At 39.3% G+C, this 14,382-nt stretch overlaps 1 protein-coding gene across 1 annotated transcript in view; it reads left to right on the top strand.

Moving 5' to 3' along the window:
• The window catches only part of MPP7 (MAGUK p55 scaffold protein 7), a 96,464-nt gene extending 95,969 nt beyond the window's left edge, over positions 1-495 (top strand). Inside the window, exon 12 of the mRNA XM_059915917.1 lies at positions 447-495. Within this exon, the coding sequence (XP_059771900.1) occupies positions 447-448 (2 nt within the window). The 3' untranslated portion in view covers positions 449-495. The remainder of the gene's footprint in view (positions 1-446) is intronic.
• The last annotated feature ends 13,887 nt before the right edge of the window (positions 496-14,382 follow it).

Genomic DNA, 14,382 nt, shown 5'->3' with positions numbered 1-14,382 from the left:
GGACTCTCTTTTTATCAAAAGAAAGGCTGTATTTTCATTTTAACCTTACTGTCTACTCCAGTGAGCCAAAATAAGTGCTATATTTTACATATTATCAAAGAGCCTGATTCACAAAAATAAATTTACTTTGGGGATCAAGTGGTGTAATTTTCTTGACTGTGAAAGTATAAACGTATCAGGCAAGTCTGTTACAATTTTCTTGGAAGTGCAGTAAAGGCACTTCCAGACAAGCTTGAAAAAAGAATTGCATGACGTTTCAAAATGTTACTGTAAACTTAAATATAAAACAAAATGTTTTATGTTTAAGAGTAGCATTGTGAGGGCTGTTCTATGCTGTGCTTTATGATTGTTTGAAGTGATTTATTTTTTTGCATCTGTGGCTGGGCTTCTAACTGTTCTGCTTTGTTTCTTGGCTTTTGTTCTGTCTGCTTTTACACTCCATCCAGAAGATGCTGAGTATGATGGTATCAGCAGTGGAACCCATCTAGGTGAGCAACTGGTCATGGAAGAGGAGTTCTTTCTTTCTGTTGCTTTCTTTAAAGCCATTATACTGTTTTGTCTTAAATTAGCATGTTTTCATTAGCATGCTCTGGTATCAGCGGGGGGGTAGCATGAATCTTTATTTTAAACTGGCTCAATTGGTTGGACACAAAGGAAGTCAGTGTGTGCTTTGGTTTATTATTCAGGAAGCTTCCCAGATGCTCTGTTTTTGTAAACCATCATATATTTTTTGATAGAGGGTGAAAAAGCATCTATATATGCTAAGTATGTTTACTGAATTAGTTGTATCTGGACTTTTCTCAATTATCTGGTTAGCTGTGAATTATTCAAAGCTTCTAAATAACTTATGTCTTCCTAAATAACTTTTTGTTTCTGTTTTCTAATGATTTATTATTCCCATAACACTCCCAAAATAACCATCGACTGACCAGTTTCCAGGACAATTAAGCCTTATGATTAACTTGCTCGTCTGTTTTGGAAGGAAAACTTTCCAGTTTGGAGATGCCAAGCGATGTTATAAACAAAATTCATGATATCCAGAGGTTGTTAAAGGCATCAGAATCATCTTCATCTTCATCTCCATTCAGACCTTTCCCCGCTCTGCAGTGTGTTCGAACACTGACAAATTCTCCACTTGCAGTAGTGAGAGGTAGTGGTGTGGAAACTCAGTTTGAGAGAGAAATCCTTCAACCTCCTTATTTTCAGATTAATATTATGTACATGATGATAGTATCTCTTGGTTATTGAAGAAATGTGCCAGATACTGTATTTGGTATTTAGTGCATCTTATCTCTTATACGGTGAGATTGGAGTATTTTATCCACTTTACAAAAAGGAAACTGAGGCACAGAAAGCTTAAAGGATTTACCAAAGACAGTAAATGGTGCATCCTGGTTTCAAATCCACATCTATGTCGATATAATACCTACTCTTATCTATATCTATGTATATCTATGTCGATATAATACCTACTGTATCTATATCTATGTACATCTATGTAGATATAATACCTACTGTATCTTTTACAGTATGCTGCCCTATAGCTTTTCATTCTATAAAACAAATGAAAAAAAAAACCCAAAAACCAAAAAACCATGTAGAATATAGGGTATTCTAAATTTTAGGCTAGAAAAGCTCTAATTTACGGAGAGAACTGGATGATCAGAGAGAGGTTACAATTTCAATAATTCTTCTCTCATTTCAGTACAGTACAGTGTGCCAGATAGTCTGTGTATCGATTGATCCCCGCCCTTACAATCTTGGAAACCTTGGTGGCTTTTCAAACAGCAAGCATTTATTATTCTCCTGTTTCTGTGGCCAGCTGGGCGGTTCTGCTCTGTGTCAGCATGGCGAATTGCTGCAGTCTGGCTGTCTGGCTGGGGTCTGCTTGGTCGACAGGAGTGCTCCGCTGGGCGAACTTGTTTCTGTCCCACGTAGCTCTTCACCCCCCAGTAAGCTGCCCATGTGGTGGTCTCAGGGTTCTGGAGAACAGCAGAGAAAACCACCTCCGGTACGTAGGTGCTGTGAAGGCTCCGCTCACATCACATCCTCTGATGGCCCAGTGGGCAGGACAGGTCTCGGGGCCAGGCCACGGTCGGCGTGGGAGGGAACTGGCCGGGAGTTGGCAGACAGGGAGAGGCCGTCCCTGCAAGCTTCTGCCTCTTTCCGAAACAGAAAGAGGGACACCTGTTCTCCCCAGCTTTCAGGGCTTATCTTTGGTCTGTTAGATGGTGAGTATATATCCATCCAGGGAAGAACTGTGGCATAAGGCAGCATTATTGGATGAATGTCACGTAAAATGCCGTAATTCAGAGGGAGTGATTGATGACCCTCTCAGCCTGCGGCAGTGGGGACTCAGCCCCACAAGTGGTGACGTTAGAGCTGGTGCCGGGGTTTAGGTGGAATTGCAGTTAGACCAGAGGATGAGGGTAGAGGCAAGAGCATGGACCGAGGTGACTGTTGCAGAGCACAGGGCGTATTTAAGTTTGGGTGACATGTAGACGATAGCACTGCACAATTAGCGTGGCGCTCGATAACGTGAGATCTTCAGTGACAGGCCAAGTACCTTTACACATTTTATTAACGTTTTGCCTGGTTTTTGCACTCATCCTTCGTATAAAATTTTATCCAAAGAATGAAATCTGGGTTTTAATTTACATCTCTCTTATAGAATGTAGAGTTTTATAAAATTAATATTTAATCAGTAAATGTGAATTGAAGTACAAAAGCAAAGGTGGTCAGCATGATGGGCTTCAAAGGGAATGAGTTCTGATAAAATGACACTGCATCTGGAAACTCGTAGTTACTGGCAACGTCTGAGCAACGACTTTGCTGGGAGCCAAAGCCTTGCAAGTAAGAGTAGACAGGGAAGGAAGAGGTCAGCTGAGTTCCAGGTGGTTTGTGTAGTCGAGGGCTAGGAGTATTTAGTGGGAGAGGATAATCGGATCGCTTCTGTAGCAGAGATGAGGGACTGATGATAAAGGATTGAAATTCTGAGATAGGAAGTAGTTCGTTGGTCAAAGCCCCAAAGCAGATGAGATTGAGTATAATTAAGACCATGGGGTCTTAATCACTTAGATTAAGGAGTTTGGCATTAGGGGGTGAAGTGACCCATGCAGATACCCCAGGTCCCAGGAAAAGATTTCTTTGGAAAACATAGAGGGCTTCGTCATTCCAAGACACCACTCTGCACCCCCCAATTACGGATGAAACTAGGGCACCATCCAGCTAAAATGGGAATATCATGAATCATGTAATAATTTGTATCAACCTGGGGAGCTCACAGACAGTCTTCAGGCTGTGTTTAGGCAAAGGATATATTTTTGTTAGACCCACAAATATGAGAAATTTCATGTAAAAGTTTCTGGCTCCTTTGACAAAAGATTTGACCAAACTAGGCCTTCCTTTTGCAGTGTTAAGAATTAGCTGGCGCTGAGTTACAAGGGACCCCTTAAATGAACACGGCCCTGCCGCTCTGTGGTCTGGCCAGCCCTGAGACAGGGTCCCCCAGCAACTCCCCAGCAGTCGTGTTGAGGCTTGTACTATAATAGTGAAGTATTTCTTTATCCCTGTCCTCAAATGTGGTGAAAAAAAAGTAACCAAAGAGCAGTTAAGGGAAAATGGGACCACCTAGTTCTTCGGAGGAGTGAATGTTGTACAAAATGCGTTGACAGAATGCAGTTGAAGATTTTTCTGCCCGTCTAGCTTCTGTTGGCTTTTGGATTTTGCAAACTCTGATTATAGAGCCTCACTATAGACTCCATTTGACTCCTGGTCTTGGAAACGAGTTTTCCTTTCCATACCTGACTGTGGCCAAGAGGAAAGCACGGTTGACATGTTTTAGTAGATGTGCGTTATGACATCTTTTCTTTCTGGTCTAAATGCTTGTTCTGATACACGTGCAGCAAGAGATCCACAGATTCAAGGCACCTAGAGGTTCACTTAGCTACAACTGAGGTCAGATATCTGAGAAGAGAAGCATACAGTAAGATGACTTTGTATTAAAAAAAGGATATGGGGCTTCCCTGGTGGCGCAGTGGTTAAGAATCCGCCTGCCAGTGCAGGGGACATATGGGTTTGAGCCCTGGTCCGGGAAGATCCCAGAGGCTACGGAGCAACTAAGCCCACGCACCACAACTACTGAGCCTGCACTCTAGAGCCCGCGAGCCACAACTGCTGAGCCTGCGAGCCACAACTACTGTTGTGCCTAGAGCCCGTGCTCTGCAACAAGAGAAGCCACCGCAACGAGAAGCCCACGCACTGCAACAAAGAGTAGCCCCCGCTCGCTGCAACTAGAGAAAGCATGTGTGCAGCAATGAAGACCTAATGCAGCCATAAATAAATTAATTTTAAAAAAAGAAAGTTTATTTAAAAAAAAGGATATGACATAATAGGATACAGAAATTAATAGTGTTTCTGATAAAAGTTTTTTCTTTTAAGGAAGCCCTTCAACTAATGACCACAGATCGGAAATTGTTTCTTTTTCAGGATACACAAGTTTGATGGTAGTTCTCTGGTTATTTTTTGTAGTATTAAAGAGTTACTTTGTTACAAATAGACTGAGCAAATTGACTGTTTTGTGGAATTCTGTTTCCCCCCCCCCCAAAGCCAAACCCTCAAAATGCTACAGATTTTTATGCATTTTTAAAAGCAGTGTCATAAGCAGCATGCTAACATTTATGGCAAAGCTGTTTTTTGGTAAAAGTATTATTTGGTAAACACCTTTAAATATAGTGACTTAATGCAATACTGTGGCTTTTTATTAGCTTCTCTTCTTTTTTTCCCCTTGAATAATCCTATCTCTACCTATTTTTTTCTATCAGGTTCTTTATCAGTCTCCTGTTAATGTGACGAGCCCTTTCTGTATCATGAATATTAACCCTCTCTCTGCCGTGTGCATTTTCTTCTGGTCTTTTGGTTGCATTTTACCTTTTTTTAAGGCCAAGTTTATCATCACGTAGACATTTTAATTTTTGCATAGTCAAATGCAATTCTTTCCTTTGTCCTCTGAGTTTTCGTTTGTATTCCCCACACCAAAATTATTAAAAATAATTTTTAATTTATATTTTTATCAAAGTAATATGTACGTTAGGTTGAAGCGTGTGAAATTGCTGTTTTTTGTAGGTCAAAAGGCATTGGAATGTCAGCAATTTCCTATGGCTCTATTTAATAAATTGTTTGAAGAGTCAAATAACATCACAAGTCTGGCAGCCACAAACAGGAGCCCCTTTCCCTCTTCGTCCTTACTGCCGTGTCCTCCCTCAAGAGACGCCCACTTCAGCTCTGGTTAACAGTTTCTTCTGGTATTTGCAGGATAAAACTTCCTTATAATGCTATTCCTAGCATTTTTTCCTAATATTTATTGAGCGCCTGTTATGTTCCGGACTGTTCTGGGCACTAGCGTTTCAACAGAGATCCAAACAGACCCCCTTTCATAGCGCTTCTGTAAGGGGGTGGGGTGGAGACAGGTAGCTAAATAAATTATACGATACATCCGACGGTGAGAAGTGCCGTGAGGAACAGTGAAGCAGGAATGGGCGCCGGGGCAGGGGAGGACACGCAGGTTTCTCCAGGGTGGTCCCGGAAGGGAGCTGGACCGTTCAGACAGGGCCCTGCAGCGTCTGTGGGGCAGGGAGGAGAGCCGTGTGGCCGGGGCAGAGTGGAGAAAGGAGAGAGCGACAGGAACCGAGGCTGGCGAGGTAGCAGGATGCTGGTGCGACGGGTGCTGGGCCCACTCCTTCGGCCCTTAGTCTGTGTGAGATGGGAAAGCACGGAGGGGTTGGAGCAGGGCAGTGAGCTGCCCTGACGTGTACTTAAGGGTCACCCGGGCTGATCTGCTGGGAGCAGGGGCCGAAGCGGGCAGCCGTGTGTCATCCAGGCAAGAAGTGGCTGCAGCTCGAGCCCAGATATCACAGGTGGAGGTGGGGAGAAGACAGGAGACTCTGGATCTCCCTTCAGGTAGAACTGACGGGATCTTCAGACCAGTTGGAGAATCAGGGATGAGCTTAGTGACTTCAGGGATGGAGTGACCATTTGCTGAGCTGGTCAAGACGGCGGAGGAGGGTATTGGGGTGGGGAGAGTTCCGGGACTTCCGTTGGGATAGGTTGCGTTTAAGACGTCAGGTAGAGATGTCGGATAGGTGATTGCAGGGGCGGCTCTTGCACCGAGGCTCTTGATTTTGGAGTTGTCGATATTAGATCAAATTGAAAGCCATGAAGCCAGATGAGATCACCAAGGAGTGAGTGATGATACGGGCAAGAAGAGAACCCAAAGTGAGGTAAGGAGAAGAAAAACCGGGAGTGTGACTTTCTAGGAGCAAAGTAAAAATAACATTTCAGGGAGGAAGAAGCGATCACCTCTGACAAATGTTGCTGATAAGTCAAAGAAGAGGAGAAAAAGAGAACTGACCATTGACTTTGCAGTGTGGGAGTTACCAGCAGCCTTGGTGAGCAGTTTTGGTAGCTTGGTTGGGTCAAAAAGCATTTGACAAAATCCAGCACCCTTTTGTGATAAAAACTGAACAAACTAAGAATAGAAGGGAATTTCCCCAACCTGATAAAGGGCATCTACTAACAGCATACTTAACGGTGAAAGGCTGACTGCTCTCCCCCTATGAGCAGAAACTAGACAAGGCTGTCCATTCTTGCCCCTTTACTTGACGTGGTACTGCGGGTTCTACAGCAGTTAGGCAAGGAAACGAAAGAAGAGGCCCCCAGACTGGAAAAGAAGTCGTAAAACTATCTCTGGGGGGCTTCCCTGGTGGCGCAGTGGTTGAGAATCTGCCTGCCAATGCAGGGGACACGGGTTCGAGCCCTGGTCTGGGAAGATCCCACATGCCACGGAGCAACTGGGCCCGTGAGCCACAACTACTGAGCCTGCGCGTCTGGAGCCTGTGCTCCGCAACAAGAGAGGCCGCGATAGTGAGAGGCCCGTGCACCGCGATGAAGAGTGGCCCCCGCTTGCCGCAGGTAGAGGAAGCCCTTGCTCAGAAGCAAAGACCCAACACAGCCAAAAAAAAAATAATAATAATAATAATAATAATTAAAGGTGCTAATAATTAAAAAAAAAAAATTATCTCTGTTTGAAGATTACTTCATTTTGTGTATAGAAATCCCTTTTTCTGCACCAATTGGGATGATCATGTAGCTTTTTTCCTTCAATCTACTAATGTAGTGTAAACATTGATTTTATACGTTGACCTTGCATTCCTAGGGTAGATCCCACTTGCTCATGGTGTATAATCCTTTGCAATATGTTGTTGAATTTGAGTTGCTAGTATTTTGAGGATTTTGCATGCATATTCATAAGGGATATTGGTCTGTAGATTTTTTTTTTTTTCTTGTGATATCTTTGTCTGATTTTGGTATCAGGATAATACTGGCCTCATACAATGAGGTGTGAAGTGTTCCCTACTCTTATATTTTTTCAAAATATTTGTAAAGTATTGTGTTAATTATTCTCTAAACATTTGATTGAATTCACCAGTGAAGCCATCTGGTCCTGGGCTTTTCTTTGTGGGAAGTTTTTTTATTACTAATTCAATCTCTTTGCTTATAAGTATCTGTTCAGATTTTCTCTTCCTTTTTCAGTTTCAGTAGTTTGTGTCTCTCTAATAATTTGTCCATTTCATCTAGATTATCTAATTTGTTTTTATAATATTCTTTATTTCTTCAAGGTCAGTAGTAATGTTCATTCCTAATTTTAATAATTTGGGTAGGTAACAGTTTGTCAGTTTTATTGATCCTTTCAAAGAAACAAATTTTGGTTTTATTGCTTTTCTCTATTTTAAAGGATGCTGAAATGTTGCAATTAATTTCTCCAGTAACTAGGAAGTGTTAGTTTATTCTAAAATTTTAATATTTCCCTCCTAATTGTTTGTATTAGTCGGGCAACAGAATGTGTGTACATACACACACACACATATACACACATACACACACACACGTACACACAGAGATTTTAAGGAATTGGATCATGTGATTGTGGAGGCTTGATAAATCAAAATCTGCAGGGTAGATAGCAGACTGGAGACCCAGGGAAGAGTTGCAGTTTGAGCCCAAAGGCAGTCTGCTGGTGTTACCGAGTCCAAGCTTGCTCTGCTCGCCGCACGACAGGCCAACGGATCGGAGACGAGGTGCTGAGGCAAGGAAGACGACTTCATTTGGAAAGCCGGCAGATGGAGAAGATGGCAGACTAGTGTCTCTGAAAAACCATCTTGTCGGGGTCTGGTTGCCAGTTTCTTTTATAGAATCAGAGAGGGCGAGGTGGTGAGGGAGTAAAGTAAAAGGGCCATCAGTCTTTCAGAACATCTCCTGAAATGACCAGCCTCCGTGAGGGAATGTGTTCATTTCTTTTTTCTTGCAGCCACTCACAGGTGGGCGGGGTTCCCTGAGGCAGGCCATTGTGTATGATTATAACAACAAAAGCAACGAAAAGAAAGGTTAAAGTAAAAGAAACAGGTCCAAGGTGGAGGCCGATTTAGCTCTTCCCTGTTACAGTTGCAGAAATCCTTCTTGCTCAGGGAGAAGTTAGTCTCTGTTCTATTAAGGCCTTCAGCTGATTGGATAAGGCCCACCCACATAATGGAAAGTAATCTGCTTTATTCCAAGTCTCCTGATCTAAATGCTAGCCTTATCCAAGAAACACCTTTAGGAGAAGCATCGAGAATAATGTTTGACTGGGCACTGTGGCCCAGCCAAGCTGACACATAAGATTAACCGTCACATTCTCCATTCTGTTACTACTTTACCTATATCTGTGGTAATTAGTGCAATGAGGAAAAATTTACCCTTTGGAGATTTAATATGTCTTCCACATCAAATGTTTCCTGCACTGAAAGAAGTAATTTAAACCGTACAAGTCACCAACATGGAATGGATTTGTTGACATTTCAGTCGATGACTGCCTGTCCTACGAAACACCCATAGTATTCTGGTGACATCAGGTCCCAGCCTGTGCCATTGCGCTCACAGACACGCGGTAGCGCACCTCATCTGACAGAACACCTACGTGCACAGGACACGCCTGCATCCACCCTGAGCACAGGACGCCTTCTCCGGTTCTAGGACCACTCTGGAATATAGCCACGGGAGTTCCGAGAAATTCTGCCATCTCATGAGGTCTTTTCCAAGGACTATTTAAATAGCAGAATTTCTGAGACCCTTCGCCTTGCCCCTCATCTGCCTCTACACTGTATCTCCTGAGTCCACAGGAGGAGAAGTGAAGCAGAAGGGATTACCGTGCAGACAGAATACCCTTGGACCCTAAAATGGGAATGCCCAGGGTCCCTGTTGATCTAAATGAGGCCTATACTCAGTGAATACGTTTGATTATTTTCACTTTCTCTGATGTGCGTAAAATCAAGCACGATTTCACTTTCTCTGATGTGTGTAAAATCAAGCACAAAACAACATATATAAGTAGCCCTTTCCCTGATGACTGGTTACATTTTTGAGAAATACATTCCATGTCAAAATGATCAAAGTTGACTCTTTTGAAAAAGTAACATTGTAACACTCCAATAATTGAATGTCTGTTTATATAAGAATTATATCTTAAAACCATATTTAGTGAGCCATCACTGATATGAATGTACACTGGTTTGTAGTGTAACACGCTGCATTTCTTAAAGTTCAGCATATTTATCAATAAAAGAGGTTTGGCTGTTACTAGTGGAAGGAAGGAAAAAGCTCACTGACTAGGCAGTGTAAGTTGTGTATTGTTTGCATAAAATTAATAAAGTGGAGGTAAATTGATAGTATGCTGTAAACATGAATTGCAGAAAATTGCACGTTTTAAAGTATGTGTGTGTGTGTGTATATATATATATACTTAAAGTATATACACATCCCACACACATGAATTATTAGAAGTAATTCACTTCCTGCTATAAGCTCTCGACAACTTCCTTTAGCTTTGGTGGATGGTGTGAAAGTTAGTGTTTTTGGTCTGTGTGTCTGTGCGCGCGCACATATGCTGGCTTCCAAAGGGTGATTGCTTCTCAGTGGTAGAAGCGCAAGCTTTAAAGATTCTCTCTCCTTTTTCCCTACCACAATACAAAACAGTCCATATGAAGAGTAATTGGTTTTTTCTTTAATTGGTAAGAATTGCAGAATGTTTTTGCTCTGTATAATTCATTATAGAAATTGTGTTATAAACAATTCACAAAGCACTGCTTATCATGCATCTGTCTTCAAACATAATTTCTTGCAAATGATCTCCTGAAAAATCATCAGTTTTTCTCCCCTTCTGCCCCTGCTGGAGCATGTCATGCATTTTTTTAAAACAAGATCAGTTTTGGGACTTCTGTAAGTTAAAACTGTTCGTTCTGTTTAACTAAAGTGTTTACCATAAAGTTCAATAAAAACGAAACCATCCATTTGCTGTTATTTCTTTTAAAAGCTATTATTTATCCATATCTACTTCTGTGTTTCTTCCTAATCCTGTTTCTTATTTGTCCAGTGGTTAAACACCAGTGAGCCTCTAGTTACATTGCCTATTTTATAAATCTAGCAAAAACTCCCATTTGTTCCAATATTCAGTCATTTTTTTAACGAATGTTATGTAGGTAACTACAGCTATGTCAAAATATACTGCCTTAATATTTTTTCCAAAAAAATAAAATTTATACAAAGAGAACCTTTAGAAGCATTCTTTCAAAAGTGGTACAGGTTATTTCTTGAACAAGAAAGAACTCTGCGTAATCTTGACATGTCTGGAATACTACTTGGAAATATTTTCTCGGACAGAAAGAAACCATTTCTGCTTGGAGAATTTTAGGTTGCATAGACTCAACTTAAAAAAATACATTAAAATTTCAAATTCAATTTTACCCCTTTCAGAATTATATTTTTATATTAATTTTTATGTGTGCATACTGTATTTTCTCATAATTTTGAAAGAGTAAGTTAGAACTCATTTCTTTATTAGCTGTCTGGAAGAAGATTAAATTCTCATGTGGTTTTTCTTTTTTTTTTTTTAATGGTAATGCTGTGCTGTGCTTTAAAAATACATTGTTGATGGTATCAGGAAAACTTTTTAAGACCTAGGTAATTTTTTTTTCTTGGAAATTGCAAATTGATATTTTATATTAGCTTCCATGATTTCATTAGGTACTTTTGAGTTTCTATTTTTATTTTTAGCTGGAGAAGAGTTGAAAGATTCAAGGCTAATTATGGTATTTGAACATTTCTTTACACTGAAAGCAACTTTGTATCTGTGACATTCCAGAGGTGAATTTTCCTTGTTTGAAAGCCATTTCCCCCTTTATATACAAAATTAGCATATGTATGGCCAGTTAATATAATCCATGATAACATTCAGGTTTCTTTTTTTTTTCTTTTTCCCTGACACTGTTTTATAAGATGTAGAAGGTGACTAATCCAGCCACTCTAGAGCTCAGTTACTTTTATAGTTTACTGTTTGCGTTGCTTTTCAATTTAAACTTCCTCCCGAGATTTTTACTTGTTTGTTGTTTTAAGATGTTCTTAATTATCCTTCTTTGTCTTTGGGATAATATTATGATGGGCATACTATGGGAACATCACTTCAACAATAAGTTTGCCTTAGGATAACGTTACTACATAGTCTTTACATGTCTCTTATGATTTATATCATTATAACAAGATTGGCATTATATTCAAAATGTTTACTTTAATGGAAATTTCCAACATTTTGTTGTCAGGAGCCTATTGTTGTATAATAATTAGTTTTTATTAATGTCTACATGAGTTTTTTTAAAGTCTTCTTTAAAAGTTCATTCATAGTAATATTTTTCTCTTCCTTTTTTTTTGATAAATTTATTTATTTATTTTTGGCTGCGTTGGGTCTTCGTTGCTGCACACGGGCTTTCTCTAGTTGTGGTGAGTGGGGGCTACTCTTCGTTGCGGTGCGCAGGCTTCTCATTGCAGTGGTTTCTCTTGTTGCAGAGCACGGGCTCTAGGCGCACGGGCTTCAGTAGTTGTGGTGCGTGGGCTCAGTAGTTGTGGCTCACAGGCTCTAGTGCGCGGGCTCAGTAGTTGTGGTGCACGGGCCTAGTTGCTCCGCGGCATGTGGGATCTTCCTGGACCAGGGCTCAAACCCGTGTCCCCTGCATTGGCAGGCGGGTTCTTAACCACTGCGCCACCAGGGGAGTCCCTCTTCCTTGTTAAGGTACCTATTGAACTCATTAAATATTTGGTCAAATTAATCCATTGTTTTAAGAGAATAACTTTCATCCAACGTTTTTGGCAGTTCTCCCAATTTTTTTTTTTTTTAAAAAGCACGTTTTAGTATATTTAAGGTGAGAAAAAAATAATTAAAATGCTTATTTTTACCTTCTTTTAAGAAACTAAGCACTTTTCTTGATTGTGTTCAAATAAATGCATTTCTTCAAAAAATCAGGAAGTTTAGAGTGGGCCCTTCTATAGATCTCTAACTTTTGAGGTGCCTATGGCCGATATCGCTCTGTTATAATTCAAGCAGCTTTCACTGAAACTCTTCTTTCCCAATCTACCAACATCTGTAACATTTAACATATTAAGAGCTTATATTCTTAAAAACATTGGGGATACGTAATATCTGATGTTATTATATCAGATTGGTTACAGAAATGTAACCAAAGATGGAAACTGTGCCATTTGAAAAGTCCAAGCGGTCACACAATAGGATTTATTTTCTTGTAGTTAACAGAAAGGCAGGTCGCACTCTCGTTCACACCTGTGATTTTTGAGGCTCTTGGTGTTGGTGGTGAGTTACCTTGGCTCTGCTGGCGGGGGTGGGGGGAGCCTTTTGTGTTAATGGAGATGACTGCGCATAAGATTGTGTATTTTTTTTTTATAAAATGTCATCATAAATGTCAAAATTTTATGAAAAAGTAAGATCATTAAAATGATAACTATTTAAATTATAAAAATTTACACTGAAGTTATTTATGGGAGCCAAAGAATATGATAACAATTTGTGATTTAAAAAAATTTTTCCTATCAATTTGATTAGTTTAGTTGTAAGTTTTCAAAACCCAGACTGCTTCTCTTTTACCATCTTCACTTCTTAGGTGAGACTGCTGGTTCTCTATTTATTTTCCTTGACCTTTGATCTTTAGTTTTTATACTGTATTCTTATTAAAACAAATTTTCCATTGTTTTTACGTTCATTGCTTTTTAAGTATTTTAATTTATTGGCTATTTCTAACCTTTAAGAATATAAAACTTTGATCTGTTACCATAATTATTTCAAAATACAGAAGACTGGAACCTGCCTCTGAGACACAGTCAAAACGTATTTTCTGTTATATGTTGGTATAACCACACAAATACAACTACCAATACCGGATTTCATTTGTTTGGTGGTTTTTTTTTTTTTAATTGTAAAATTACGTAATATTATGGAAACTTTAAAAAAATAGGACAAAATAGTTGCCTACAGCCCTCTTTCCCTAATACAATCATTGTCTGCTTTTATACATTTTTCTGTATCCATACCAATTTTTATATTAGTAAAAGTAAAACTCATAGTGTAACTATGACTGTTGTATATGTCCAGTTTTTCCATTTATTAGTATATCAAATGCAATTCTAATGGTGCCGTATAGTTGTTTTTTTAATATTTTATTCTATATTGGGGCATAGTTGATTAACATTGTTGTGTTAGTTTCAGGTGTACAGCAAAGTGATTCAGTTATACGTATACATGTATCTATTCCTTTCAAGTTCTTTTCCCATTTAGATTTTTACAGAATATTGAGCAGCGTTCCCTGTCCTATACAGTAGATTCTTGTTGGTTATGTATTTTAAATATAGCAGTGTCTTCCGCCCCATTTCTTTGAAAAGGTGTTTCATAATTAATCATTCCCATACTTTGTATATTTTGGATGCTTCAAGTTTTTTTTTTTTTTACTATTAAAAATATCTAACATTTGAAATTATAGGATGGTTAGGCATAATATTTATAATTTGAAGCTAATTTTAATACCAAATGAGTCTTAATTCACATATATAAGCATTAAATTTAATACCCTTTTGATGAATGGTGTTATATCAATAAATATAGTGAAGTAGCTTTGAAAATAACCAAATCACAACTGCCTGAGTTTAGTTTTTTTTTTTTTTACTTAAGAGAAATGTCAAAGTCAAATCAGATTAGAAGTACTTGCTAAAAAATCTTAGTTTCTACTCCTGAGCCTATGTTGTGAAAACCCTTAAATTACAAGTATTTGGAATAATTTCTCTTCCCCTAGTAGATCAGGAACTCTTTGGGGGCAGTGACACTGTTGTATATATTTTGTATTTTACACATCATCTTAAATACAGAGCAGTATCAAAAATATATTTAATTATATTTGAAAAATATCTTCTAACAGAAAAAGAGCTTATAATTTTTAATCCCTAAATTAAACTGCTGCT

This window comes from Balaenoptera ricei, chromosome 2 (genome assembly GCF_028023285.1).
Source record: "Balaenoptera ricei isolate mBalRic1 chromosome 2, mBalRic1.hap2, whole genome shotgun sequence".
Lineage (NCBI taxonomy): Eukaryota > Metazoa > Chordata > Mammalia > Artiodactyla > Balaenopteridae > Balaenoptera > Balaenoptera ricei.
The sequence above is the reverse complement of the archived record's forward strand: the minus strand, read 5'-3'. Positions and strand labels throughout refer to the sequence as shown.